This window comes from Marmota monax, unplaced genomic scaffold (assembly GCF_021218885.2).
Source record: "Marmota monax isolate L192 unplaced genomic scaffold, Marmota_monax_Labrador192_F-V1.1 WCK01_AAM20220418_F8-fsc00172, whole genome shotgun sequence".
Classification (NCBI taxonomy): domain Eukaryota; kingdom Metazoa; phylum Chordata; class Mammalia; order Rodentia; family Sciuridae; genus Marmota; species Marmota monax.
Genome location: NW_026693633.1, coordinates 3,851,340 through 3,865,778, shown reverse-complemented (window position 1 = coordinate 3,865,778; position 14,439 = coordinate 3,851,340). Strand labels below are relative to the sequence as shown.

The 14,439-nt window shown below is 42.3% G+C and overlaps 1 protein-coding gene across 5 annotated transcripts in view; it reads left to right on the top strand.

Annotated features, from left to right (window-relative positions):
• Tle1 (TLE family member 1, transcriptional corepressor) overlaps positions 1-14,148 on the top strand; it is a 61,270-nt gene extending 47,122 nt beyond the window's left edge. For all 5 annotated transcript variants that reach the window (XM_046459715.2, XM_046459717.2, XM_046459714.2 and 2 more), the window contains 6 exons: positions 4,917-5,166; positions 6,896-7,143; positions 10,210-10,357; positions 11,869-12,019; positions 13,309-13,385; positions 13,531-14,148. In XM_046459715.2, the coding sequence (XP_046315671.1) occupies positions 4,917-5,166; positions 6,896-7,143; positions 10,210-10,357; positions 11,869-12,019; positions 13,309-13,385; positions 13,531-13,638 (982 nt within the window). In that variant the 3' untranslated portion in view covers positions 13,639-14,148. The remainder of the gene's footprint in view (positions 1-4,916; positions 5,167-6,895; positions 7,144-10,209; positions 10,358-11,868; positions 12,020-13,308; positions 13,386-13,530) is intronic.
• Positions 14,149-14,439: the final 291 nt, after the last annotated feature.

Here is a 14,439-nt window from a genome sequence, read left to right as displayed (position 1 = left end):
TTTATACTTTACTATAAGGCAACTCTTACATTTTATTATTCCTGTGTTATAGATCAGGAAACGGACACACGGTCTGCAGGCTAGCCAGGTAGTAAATCCACAGTTGGTGCTTTCGGGGACCCAGAGCTCTGCATGTGAGGTCCACTGATGCCAAATGCTAGGCTGTCAACTTGGCTGTGGACCTAATCTAATGGCTGATAGGTTAGAGGCCTTTTCTCCGCTTTGTCTTGAATAAATAAACGAATCTAAATTTTAAGAATTGAGATACGATGTGTGTTTCATGTATGTATAGCTCAGCTGCTTTTAACTAAGGGCTCCCACCCATGGAACCAACCCTGGATCAGGGATCCTAAAGCCTTCATGTTTCCCTTCATGTCACCAACAGTAACCCCCACCCTGACCTTCAGTATCACTGATGACTTTGCTGGTGTCTGAACTTGTGTAAATGCAGTCATACCATGTATAGTCTTTTGTGTTTGCACTCATTCTGAATTCAGGTTTGAGGGATATTTATAAATACTATAGTTCACCTTATCTTATAGTATTCTTTCTCATGGTTTCAGTTACCCGTGGTCAAGTGCAGTCTGAAAGTATTAAGCAGAAGTCCAGAAATAAACAGTTTACTCTGTGTGTGTGTGTGTGTGTGTGTGTGTGTTGGTCCTGGGGATTAAACCCAGAGGTGTTGTACCACTGAGCCACATCCCCAGCCCTTTTTATTTTTTAGTTTTAAAGCAGGGTATCACTAAAAGATTCTGGGCTTGAACTTGGACTCCTCCTGCCTCAGCCTCATGTGTTGCTGGGATTACGGGTGTGCACCTCTGCACCCACTATAATTCACAAGCTTTAAATTGTGTGCATTTCTGAGTAGTGTGATAAAATCTCACACTGTGCTACTCCATCCTGCCTGGAATGTGAATCATCCCCCTGTATGGTGTATCCACACTGTATATGCTACCTGCACTATAACAATTGATCTGATAACTGCCTTAGTTATCAGATCAATTGTTATAGTGCTGTAGTGCTAAGGTAACCCTTATTAGACTTACTAGAGGACCCAAGGCACAAGAGTAGCAATGCTGGCAATTCAGATATACTGAAGAAAAGCTGTGAAGTGTTTCCTCTATGTGGAAAGGCAAAAAGTAAAAAATTTTGAGAGAGATCGCATTCTCATAACTTATATTAGCATGCATTGCTATAATCATTGATTTTATTATTAATTTTATTAATCCCAATATGCCTCTTTTGAATATTAAACTTTACCATAGGTATGTATGTACAGGGGAAAAAAGCACAGTAAGTATAGAGAGAGTTCTGTGCTCTCTGGTTTCAGGCATCCTCCAGGGGTTTGGAAATATACCCGCCATGAATAAAGGGGGTTGACTTACCCCTATCTCTTTATAGATTCCCTTCCTTGATTGTTTTTACTTTTTATAATTCATCAACCAATAGAGAAGTTTCTTTTTCAGACTTCTTTAACATTTTCATAATGTGCCATTAATATGGTCTCTGAGGAGGTTCCTATTATTTTTGTAGGTGAATAAGTGATGCCTACATCTGATTCACCCCACTTCTTTTCCTTCCGCTGGATTTCTCCTTGAGACCATCAGCCCTTTGCTTTGTTCTGGTTTGTTCATTCGATGCGGCTCCCCAGCACAGCGGGTGCTGCCTGCTTCCTCAGAGGCCCCCTTGACTGATGTATTAACATCCATATGGGTTTCCCCTGGGACAGACAAATGTTCACAGCTTCTGGCAGCAGTTCGCTGCACTGTGAATCAATTTTAAATTGCCTCAGTATGATGATCGCAGACCTCCTGTGCAGTTTAAAGAAGAGGACACCTGGGAGAGAAGTGGGTGTCTTCCAAAGACCAGCATACAGATCTCCCTTCTGTACTTCGTGCATCTATTTTAATCTGGAACATTCAATTCTATAATAAGCAGGGTTCCAGTTGAAGTAAGATAAAATTTTCTTCCCCTGAAAATCTGGGATTACTGAAGGGGCATCTGATGGGAAGTTGGTGCCCACCTTAACTGATGGTGCACAGAGAGCAGGACCTACCTCCACCTATGCCATTGCTGTCATAGCAAGGGGACTTTCAGAAGAAGCTCCCTTCTCCTCCTTAGCTATATATACAACCCAGTTGTTTTATTTTGTAGAATTTCACTTGTCATTTCTTCAACATCACCTAGAAAGTTTGTCACTTTTGCACCCTGGTCATGGTGCCTGATATCTGGTCATAGAGCTAGCCACTGGACTTCACTCTACTAGAGTTATTGGGAATCCAAAATTCTTGTAGGAATAGGATTGAATAAACTAAAACCCCTGCAGTTCAGCAGTCATCTTTAAAAACAACAAAGTACGATTTGATTATAATCCCCATACTAAGTGGCATAGCTACCCATTCATCTAACTGTAATATTCATATATTGAAATGTTATGTGAACTTTGTATATTGCTAAGACAACCAAAGAATCCTGCTGGATAAAAACATGAGATTTAGCCTGACATGGTGGTGCACGCCTGTAATCCTAGCAACTCTGGAGGCTGAGGCAGAAGAATGGCGAGTTTGAGAGCAGCCTGAGTAACCTAGTGAGACCCTGTCTCAAAGTGAAAGGGCTGGATATGTAACTCAATGGCAGAGTGCTTGAGTAGTACACATGACACCCTGAGTTCAATGCACAGTACCACCCCCCCCCCCCCCGCAAAAAAAAGGATGTAATGATTCAGTGATGGGAGGGCTTTGAGGTATATTGTTTTATATGCATAATTATTTCTCAGACTATTATACATGGTTCCCATGATATGTGCTCATTTTTCAAACCAAGAGTGATATTAAATGAGTTATTGGAACCAGTTTTCCAGGAGATAACAAATATAAAAGATTGTGTTTTTTGAGGAATATTAAAGTCCATGTATGTGATATTTTGCTTTTATAAAGGGAATATAATAGCCTGCATTTTATTTCCAAGGAAAAGTATGTGAGTTTAAAGCTTAGGCAAATAGAGACTTGATATCTTATTATCAATTTTCAATTTTGTACCTGCTAATTTATAGGACAGAATTTGAGTTAGTATTAAAATGAAAATTTTAATGAGCGTAATGCATTCCACTATTGTCATGTATTTAATAAATAAATAAATAATGAAAATTTAAGCTCTGCATTAATAACTCATGATGTTTACATATGTAAAGGTGTCAATGACAAGTTCCAGAAAGGACCTAGGCCTACCCAGTGGGGTTGTGAGAAGGAGGAGATTGTACATACTCCATTTAGTGTTTATTGTTTGAACTTCTAGCTGTCCTGGTAATGCCTCAGATAAGACAAGGAAAGTTGTAATGTTCACCTGGGGTATGCAGAATTCTATCCATTGGGAGGTGGAGTGAAAACACTTCTTTTTTCTACCATCCTTTCTCCTGTTTTTGTGCATGTTTTATAATGTCCATAATATTTTTTTTTCTTGGAGCTTAAATAATAATTTGACTCTTGACATGGAAATAGAAATGTGCAACTAGGATTCAGTTCATTTGTTTGTAATGGGAGAAAAGACAACCTTGTAGCTTAAGTAATATAGAAGTTATTTCTTTCTCTTTCCTATAAAAGACACTGCCAGCAGCCCAAGGCAGGTATCAGAGCCCCATGATATAACAGGGTCTCTGCATCTTTCTGTTCTCCCTCCCTTAGCAGTTAATTTCCATCTTCAAAGAGACCTTGTGGTCCCAAAAGGCTGCAGAAACTCCAGTCATCTTGCTTGTAGTTCAGGCATTGGGAAGGAGCAAGAGAAGAGACCAGGCATACCCTCTCTTTACTTCTTTTTTCTTTTAAAAAATTGATAAACTTCGGTTTTTAGAATAGTAATTTTAGGTTCACAGCAAAATTGAGCAGAAAGCACAGAGTTCCCTTATGACCTTTTCTCATCTGTATTTCAAATGAAAAACTTAGGTAAAGTGACACCCAGCAGCTTCTGCCTACACCTCATTGGTCCTGATATGGGCACTACCTGGCCAGAGCAGAGCTGGGAAGAGCAGTCTTAGCTGGGAGCTCTGCTGCCTGAGGCTAAACGGGTTAGTGATGAAGGTAGGCAAGGGAGATTGTTAAATAGGAAACCTAAAATCTCTATCGCAAAGATTTTAGGTTTCCTATTTAATTTGCTTTTTTTTTTTTTTCTATTTTGTTTGCTTTAAAGATTTTAGGTTACCTAAAATCTTTAAAGCAAACAAAACAAAAGTCTTACTGGGAGCAGTGGCACGTGCCATGGTCTCACTGAGCCCAGCAGTTTAGAGACCAGCCTGGGTAACATAGCAAGACGCACTTTAAAAAAATTACTTAAGTAAATCTCTTGTCACAGAGTCACTTGATGTAAGAGAATCTCTTTTTGGTTATTTAGAAATAGTTTGAGCCTCAGCTTTAAATGAGTGTGTTTTAAAAGTTGTGGTTTTTTTTGTTGTTGTTCATTAGCATTGAAATACACGACTTACTATGTGTAGTTATGAGTTCTTAAGGGCTTTGTTTTAAACCCTGAAAATGATCATTTTAAATCATACTAAGAAATCATACAATTATATGAGATACATGGGAGGGGATATTTTATGCTAATTTGGAAGCACATTGTTTTATAATGTGATTTGACAGAATGCTTTATAGAATGGGTAAGCACAGTTTTTTAGTCTTAATTTTTTTTTTTTTTAAATAGAGTTCAAGAGAAGTTTCTTTTGGCACGTCCTAGATTCCAGCTATCATTTATTTTAGATGTGTTCCATCAGTAAGCTCTTCAACTCGAATTGATTTCAAAAGGGGAACCATCCCAAGGGAAGCTTTGCTCTTCATCGCCTTCCTTCTAGAGCAGAACCAGGGTCATGACTGATTCCTTCACGCTCAGTGTGTTTTCTCTCTTCTCTCCAATTCTCCCCTCTCCAAAAGTGCCTACTCCTTCCACGTCACTGCAGATGGTCAGATGCAGCCTGTGCCCTTTCCCCCCGATGCCCTCATTGGACCCGGAATCCCCCGACATGCTCGCCAGATCAACACCCTCAACCATGGGGAGGTGGTGTGTGCAGTGACCATCAGCAACCCCACGAGGCACGTGTACACAGGAGGCAAGGGCTGTGTCAAGGTCTGGGACATCAGCCACCCTGGCAACAAGAGCCCTGTCTCTCAGCTTGACTGTCTGGTGAGTGAGCAGGAACTGGTGCACAAGGGTAATTTCTCCCCCGAGACTCAATAAGGAAATCGCTGTCCAGGCCTGGGTTTTATTCCCATTAGGAGGAAATGGAAGCCCCTTCTGTTTCCTGTGTTAGCTGCATAACCCCCCACCCCTCCCTTAAAAGTGAAGGTTTCATTTGTTGCTGTTGCTGTGGTTAGAGCCCAGTGTTGATGGATTTCTTTTTTAAAATATTTTACAGTGGTTTGCAGAAAGCTGTCCTTGTGTAGCTGTGTATTATAAAGGGGGGTTTTCCAGTGAGTGCAAGAAAACACAGTGAGGCCTGGACTCTGATCCCTGCAATCCATTCCACTTTTAATTTCCCTACAGCCTTCAAATAAATATTGAATAGTAAACATTGGATAATGTGGCATGAAAGCCATTCTGAACAGGGTCTGTGTTGTTAGGGAGAGCTGGAGAGCTGGTTTGGTTTCACTACCTTAAGTTCAGGAAAGGGCTGAGGGAGACACTGCAGGGGATCAGGATGTCAGTCAAACAGGAGCAATAGGAACACTTTTACAGGGCACATAAGCCAGTATCTGAGGATGCCAGTTTGCATTTTTCTGGGACATAGACACTCCAGGACATATTCTGGTCTCTAAAGTGTAACCCTAGGATTTACAGACCTTATACCATTGCCCTTACGCACACTGTCAACTGGGCTGCCCTGCTTTGCCCATCCAGGATGATGTCACCATCTCAGATGGCTCAGTTTACCCACTCCCTGTCTGACTGGAAGAGTGTTTCCAAAAAGCCGAGTGGCAGTGTTTTTGAGATACACAGACTTGGGGTAGTTATTACTGTATTTTTTAAATCAAACAACATAAAAATATCTCCTGTGGAGGGAGGAGGAGTGGGAACATTTAGGTTAATTTCAGGGCATGAAATTGACCAAATGATGTCACATGCGTGTACGTATATATCACACTGAATTCCACTAGTATGTGTAATTATAATACACCAAGAAAATTTTTAAGACAAAGACCGCCTTTAATGAAACTTACACTTCAACATATTCTGTAGTAGTAGGAGTTATTCTCTTTTAAAGTTGGTGCTTAAAGTTTCTCTGATCTTTGAAAGATAGGCCACTTTTAAGCATACCCATTGGGATTCGAGTTGGAGGATAGCACATCCATTGAGGTTCTAGAGGTGGGTCATATTAGGCCCTTTTTTATACATGTTGGGTTGATGGCATGATGTTCTTGGACTGATTTCCTGGGCTTTTGGATTGAGGGGCTCACACATGGATAAACGCTATGTTACAATTAGAGAAGCAGCTGTTACATTTTTAAGATCCTCTGACTAAGAAAGATATAGTTAACAATAATGGAAACCAGAACATGCACAGTGGGTCTGCATTTTTTTCCAAACAGAGGGGAAGAGGTAAATGATTGATTGACCAGATTCAAAAGTGGTGTCTAGGTGTAGCAGTGCATGCAGACCTGCCTTACCACCTGGTTACTTTCAGGGCTTTCTGAGGCAGGGAGTCAGGAAAAGTGATCTGACATCACACATGACTGAGCAAGCCTATGAGTTAGTTTGGAAGGGGACAGTGGCAGTTGGGCCCTTATATTTACTATAGAAATAGGAGTCTGTGAAATGCCACTCTGAAGTCAAAACCCATGATAGCAGTTAGTGAACGCGGCACTGTTATTGCTTGGTAATGCATCATAGCAATTGAATTATGTTTATTTCACAGAATAGAGATAATTATATCCGTTCGTGTAAATTGCTCCCTGATGGCTGCACTCTCATTGTGGGAGGGGAAGCCAGCACTCTTTCCATTTGGGACCTGGCTGCTCCAACCCCTCGCATCAAGGCAGAGTTGACATCCTCGGCCCCTGCCTGCTATGCCCTGGCCATCAGCCCTGACTCCAAGGTCTGCTTCTCATGCTGCAGTGATGGCAACATCGCCGTGTGGGACCTACACAACCAGACACTTGTGAGGTGAGCACCAGCGGTTTACTCAGAGAGGAGTGGATGGCCTCAGGAGAAGACCCCTCTGCGCCTCTGCTTCTCTGGCTGCCCCCAGGCAGCAGTCCATCTGTGAAGAGCCTACTGTGTGCCAGGTGTGGAGCTAGGTGCTCCGGGGAACTTTTGGTCCTGGTGCTGTGCCGGACGGTGACCAGGACTTCATCCTTTTCTTGTTCCTATTCTTCAGTGTGCATATAGAAGCCAAGTTTAGCTTTTGCCAAGGGGTGGCATAGCATAACATGAATTACATGGAAGCATGAAGGGCTCTCAATTCTAGATGTTTTTGGCCTTGTCTAGAACCTTGTTTATGCAAACAGAAGTCAACTGATAAGATAACCAAAAAAAAAAAAGTCAACAAAAGGACATCAGAAAGGAAAAAAGGAGAGTCCATGAATTGAATCCACAAAATGGTTTTAAAATATCCATGTTTCTCAATAAGTAAATAAAAGACTCATTTAGGGGTCGTTCCACTCAGGAGTGAACAGGGCTCTGCTTGCTTCCTGGAATCTGCCCTCCTCACCCTGGCAACTGCTGTGGCTCGGCTACCCTGGCTGGTGCTCACACAGAAGCATTACGGGAAAGTCTTCTAAAAGTAAAGCACTAACAAAACATCAATGGTAGAAGTCCGGGTGTGCTTGGCTTTTTGCCACATTTTATCTGTGCTCAGAAACCATCTTGTTCATGCTGTGGTTTGAGGCCTGTGGCTCATTAGGCTGGCCCCCTCTAATGCTTTTGGTTGTGTGTGTGCACAGAAAAGGGATGACCCAGAGACATCATCGAAGCAGCGCACTCTTTCTTTAAACCTTCTTGTAGAAACCCAGTGTCACCAAGCCCAGCTCTGTCTCTGCATGCGAATGACATTTGTGACATAGTGCAGAGTGAGCAAAATGGACTTGTGGAGCTGGAGCCCAAAGTCCCTTTTAGCCTAGCTACAGTTACTTGGTTTAATTTTTTTTTTTCCTTCCTCCTTTTCTCCCTCCCTCCCAAATTCAAATTGTAAGCACTTTTCAGATATTAGCCCATTTAGTTCTTATAACATCTGCACTGCTATTCTCCACATTTTGTAGATGAAAAACCTGACGTACAGAGTTATTTGCCATGGGTCACACAGTCAGATACGGAAGAGCTGAAATTGGAGCCCAGACATCCTGCTCTCCTGTCTGTGCCCAGAACCCCTGCTCTGTGCTGGCTCTCTTGAAGTCAGTGCCTATTAGATGTAAGAGGGTAGGGCTCGACACATCTCTTTCTCAATTTGGACTGACTGCATGTGACTGCTGTGTGTGACAGGGCAATGAAGAATCTTTGTGCGCCTGTGACCCTGCACATTCTGCCTTCTGGTCTGGTAGCTTGGGAGTAATGTGGAGATATTCTCTTGGAGGGTGGTAGGATGGAGGAACATCCATTGGGAGCTGTGAGTTGATAGAGAGTGATATTTAGGGTGAAGGATTAAACATTTGCTGATTTGAAGAGATGAAAAGAAGTCAGACTGGAGGGAAGAGGGAATCCCTGAATTGCCAAAACAATTTGAAGGAAAGAAACACAGGCAAGGCAGTGCCTGGGGGACTTGTAGGGGGGACTTGGAGGAGTACTGGCCTGGTTGGGATGCTGTGCCTGGCTACAGTGGGGGAAAGATTTGGGGCATGTGGGAAAAGAGGTCCTGGGACAATTGTAGATATTCAGAATAGCTTATAGAGGGTAAATTTTTTGAAATAATGGTTCTCGTCTTGGCTCAGGGCAACAGTGGTAATTTTTCCTTCCCTTATACTCTTTCAAATTCCAAGCTCGTCTTAAAAGTTTGGAGCTCTGAGTGGGTGCAGTAGCATACACCTGTAATCCCAGCAATTTGAGAGGCGGAGGCAAGAAGATTGCAAGTTCAAGGTCAGCCACAGCTACTTAGTGAGGCCCTGTCTCAAAATAAAAAGGACTGGGGATGTAGCTCACTGGTAGAATGCTCCTGGATTCAATTCTCAGTACCCCCCCTACCCCCGCCCCCCCCCCCCAAAAAAAAAAAAGAATTTGGAGCTCGGTGGGAATAATTAGGGTTGCATTCTAGAGGAAGAAAAGGCATGGAAACCTTCTTCTGAATGTCAGAATTCCCAAGCACTTCTTTGCCAGGTCTTGCCAGGTTCTGAAGGTGGATCCTGATCTGTCCTGGCCACTTCTGCCAACTCCCTCTCAGCATACAGAACCAAGTCCCTGATAGTCACCATCATGGACCACCAGCCTTGGTGACCTCCCCATAGCAGGTCCCACCTGTTGCCTTGTATGCCACTTGAGCTCAGCAAATCCCTGTCCTAGTTGGTTTTGGTGGTGCTTTTTGAATGCTGTATGAGATTTTCCTGTCATGAAAAACCTTGTGCTCAGCTTGAAGACAAGGTCTTGCCAAAGTGTCCACCAATCTGCCTCCGTAATTATTTTGGTCTCTGCCCTGTGCCTCTGAGGTCAGGAGGCCAGCGTGACCCTTTGTCTCGGGGAGTCCAGATTTCCTAACACAGGGCTCTTTTTAATTCAGAAAGCAAGGTTGAGCAAACAGGTGATCTCATGATTTGCTGGGAGGAAGGGCATTGCCATGTTGATTTGCTCATTGAATGAGAATACTTCTGTCCCAGTGCTTACAAGGTAGCCACTTTCCTGGATTCAAGTTTCACCACTGAAGTACAGTACCTTAATCTTTCCTTAAGGCATACACTTGAGATTTTGTGTGTTTGTCCTTTGTTTCTTTTAACACTTAAACACTTTCCAGAGCTGGGAGGAGTTTTCTCTTCTAGACAGATTTCATCAAAGAAGCCATAGTAGCATATTTGACTTCTGGGTAGCAACCTCCAATGGCAGTGCATTTGTTTAGCCCTTGGATTGTGAAAAAAGAAAATAAAATCTGCAGGTGCTGTTTCCTTTCCTCCTCGGGGGAAGGTTAGTTTGATCTTACAAATCAGCAGACACTGACGAGATGACATACAGAGAGTCCAAAACTAACAACACAACAGTGTTTACCTTGAGCTCTGGCAGGAAATCATTATTCAATCTGGTTTGTTTTATCAGGCAATTTCAGGGCCACACAGACGGAGCCAGCTGTATTGATATATCTAATGATGGCACCAAGCTCTGGACGGGCGGTTTGGACAACACAGTCAGGTCCTGGGACCTGCGCGAGGGGCGGCAGCTGCAGCAGCATGACTTCACCTCACAGGTACTGAATGGCTTTCGCTTGCCCTGGAATCTCTGAGGTGGCCTGTGTGGGACATCCTTCCCACCCCAGGATGATGGCAGTAGGACAAACAGATCGGGGTTAAATCTGAGAGAACTGATTCAAAGAAACAAACCAAAACCCCCTGAAACTCCTCAAGTGGCTTCTAAAATCCTGTGGGTTAAAATATGTTAACTGCTTTATTTCCAGATGTGTTTGTTTAGGGAATTCATACAGTGAAGACTATATCCAGCTCTGCTGGTGTGTGGTACCTATTCTTACCATCTAATGTGGAGTGAGAGATGATTATTTGATTCTCATTTAAATAGAGCTTGAAGAATATTCAGGGTAGGGAAAGTCACAACAGCTCTGAAAGTTCATTCATTTGCCCTGAATCAAGGAGCCTTAAAAAGTGTAGTAGGCCAGGCACAGTGGCAGATGCCTGTAATTCCGGCAACTCAGGAACCTGAGGAAGGAGAATCTCAAGTTCAAGGCCAGCTGGCAACTTAGTAAAACCTTGTCCTCGAATAAAAAAGGCTGGAGATGTAGCTGAGTGGTTAAGTGCCCATTGGTTCAATACCCAGTACTTTAAAAAAAAAAAAAATGCAGCATTATCTCAGTGGATGCCCATCTTATTACTTATCCTATGAAAAATGGACTCATGGCCAGCTAGATTATTATAGAGTTTTGAAATAATATAAAAATGGCAACTTTGTGGATTGTGGAAAGTAGTTTTTTGAGTGTCTGGCTCTAGAATTGTTTTGGGTTAAGAGTGTGCTTGCCATTTTAAGTGCTTTCTGCTGGTAGAATTGTTCTTTTGATCATTACTTGGCACTTTCAGACCCTTTTTTGGCATTAAAATAATGCAGCCCAGAAAAATAGGACTCCTAACACATTTTATGTTTCTATTAGCATTTGGTTGATTTTTTTTTTTTTTTCATAATCTTCCCTGTGGTACCCTTTCCTTATATCCTAATAAGTAGGATATTATTTTTGGCTTCTCTTTTTTTAAAAAAAAATTATGGAAATTTTCAAATTTATACAAATATAGAAAGTGTTCAAATGTATCTGAAAATACAGAGTACTGTTTGTAGATGCTTATCCTTCAGCTTTGGTGGTTATCAGTTCATGGCCAGTCTTGTCTCTCTGTCATCCTCACCCCAAGCACAGTAAATTCTAGATGTCATTTTATCCCTGAGTATTTTCATCAGTGACTCTAAAAAGATAGGGATGGCTTTAAAACACACAAACAGATGCCACTATTATTAAGAATAATTCCTTAATTTCATCACGTATGAGGGAAGTGTTCAAAGTTTTCCAGCTGTTCCATGAAGGTTTTTGACACTTGGTTCGTCTGGGCTGGGTCTCTTGTCCTTGTCCACTTTCCCACAGTCTGGATTTGGCTTATCCCCTCTGTCCATACTCCTGCTCCCCCCACCCGCCTTTCTGGTTGCCTTTTCACTTCCTAAGTTTATTGAGCAAAATAATCAGTGACCCTGTTCTGCTTCTTACAGATCTTCTCCCTGGGATACTGCCCAACTGGGGAGTGGCTAGCTGTGGGCATGGAGAGCAGCAACGTGGAAGTGCTGCATGTGAACAAGCCTGACAAGTACCAGCTGCATCTCCACGAGAGCTGTGTGCTGTCCCTCAAATTTGCTTATTGTGGTGAGTTCCACTGAAAGGAAACTGGAGGTCATTGATGGCCTAAATGGAAAATACTTCTAAAAAAAATCTGGTTAGAGATCCTATCTGGAAAAAATGTTGTTCTCCGAGCAGCTGGATGCAATAATTCTATTGTTTTAATATGTTCCTCCAAGCATGGTAATGTCTGTTTCAGTCTGTTTTGCTAATTTGAGAAAAGTCAGCAGGAGATAAAATTGCCTAATACAAGGTTTGGACACATACTTGTTTTGAGTGGGGGTGTGGGTCAATTGTTACCACTCTGCAGAAGAAGGGCAGGCAGGAATCTTTAGAAGAATCGGGCAGGAACAGTGGAAGTCATTGTGAACTGGCCAAGATGAGGAACCCAGGGTTAAAAAGGGGGGGGGGGGGTTAGCTATACCTTTATTCTTCCATGTTACAGCAAGGAGAAAAGTTCATGTGAAGACTGTACTTGTGCTCTGGGTGGATAGGTGAAAGGATAAAGGGATTAGTTAGCTGACATTCATTGAGCACAATCTATACGCTGTATAACATGACTGGCATTTTGCAAAAGTTCAACATTTGGGGCTGGGTGTTAGGCAGTATTGGGAGTTGAACCCAGGGTCTCATGACTGCTGAGACTCATACCCAGATCTGTTTTTTTTTTTTTTTTTTGAAAGAGAGAGAGAGAGAGAATTTTAATATTTATTTTTTAGTTTTTGGCAGACACAACATCTTTGTTTGTATGTGGTGCTGAGGATCGAACCCGGACCGCACGCATGCCAAGCAAGCGCGATACCGCTTGTGCCACATCCCCAGCCCCCAGATCTGTTTTATTTTAAAATTTGAGACAGGGTTTTGCTGAGTTGCTTGGGGCCTTATTGAGTGGTTGAGGCTGGTCTTGAATTTGCAATCTCCTGCCTCGGCCTTCCAGGTCACTAGGATTACAGAAGTGTGCCACTGTGCCCTATTAAATTCAATATTTAATTCTTTGCAATCCCATTTAGTCATGAGGAGACTGTCCAAAGTGAAACAACTTCACTGATTTCAATATTTGAGGGGCTACTATGTGTTGAATATGGTCGTACAAGTCGTGTCCAGTGACTAATGAGGTTGTCACCCTCTTCTACTGGGATCATACAGATAATTTACTGGGGAGCCCACATTTAAAACCTCTACTCAGGTCATAGACCAATTCTTTTGATATGATTATTCATGCAATAGCAGTGCTCTGTTTGATTAAGTTCAAGGTGCCAACACTATTATAGGAATTTTAATTTTGTTTAAAACTTTGTATTTTTTGTTAATTCTAGGTAAGTGGTTTGTGAGTACTGGAAAAGATAACCTCCTCAATGCTTGGCGAACCCCGTATGGAGCCAGTATATTCCAGGTATGTAAAAACTCCTTACCTAGTAGAATGGTAATTCGACAACAGCGTCACCTGTGAAACCAGAAGTGAAGGAACCATGGAGGGAGCAGGGCCCCTTTGTACCCAGGTTCCACATTAAACACTTGCCCATTGTTTTCTCTTCCAGTCCAAAGAGTCCTCGTCAGTGCTCAGCTGTGACATCTCTGTGGATGATAAATACATAGTCACTGGCTCAGGGGATAAGAAGGCCACAGTCTATGAAGTCATCTACTGAAAACATGGAATTTAACGTTTATAGTTGAATTGGGCCAAAATGTTTTGAATTTGTAGAAATAGAAAAGTTGTAACTTTAAAAGAAAACACACACACACACACAGACCTGTTTCCAAACCTTGACACAAAACTACTTTGAGTCTACAAAGAGGAGGCAACGACTCCGTCAACAGAAGGTCGCCTACCTAGACCAAATGGAGCACCGCGACCACCTGGACAGAGGAGCCAAGGGGCGTAGGACTGAGGAACGGAATCTGCCAACCTGAGCTGCAGCCGGTTCTCGTCTCGCTGGAGGATCTGTCGCCCACACCTGGCCTGAGTGAGATTTCCTTCCTGTCCTTGCACTTCACCTTGCGTTCCGTCCTTTGTAGAGCAGTGGTGTCTCCAATGAACTTGTTTCCTGGTTTTGCATCTTGTGAAATGTTTTTTTTGTATTTTTGTTGAAGGTTAAACATTTGTATAAATTGTAAATATATTTGGTTTAATACAGTAAAGCCTTTAGTACCAATAAGTGGTTCTCCTTCTCCTTCTTTACTGTTGTTAATCAAAGCTTTGGGATCATCCACGTGGGTTTGGTAAGTAGAGTCCATACATTTGTAGAAGAAGTTTGAAAATGTGTTTCTTTCTTCGTGCGTGTGGTTGTGGACTCCTGCTCGTGAAAACAGAACCCATCAAACGCTTCTGACTTTCTGGAAACTCAAGAGTAAGAATCGCGAGCAACTGAAGGTATATTAATGGCAGTTTAATTTAGGAAACTACAGTTACTTATTCTTCAAGAGTCTTTTTTGTTTGTTGTTATGAA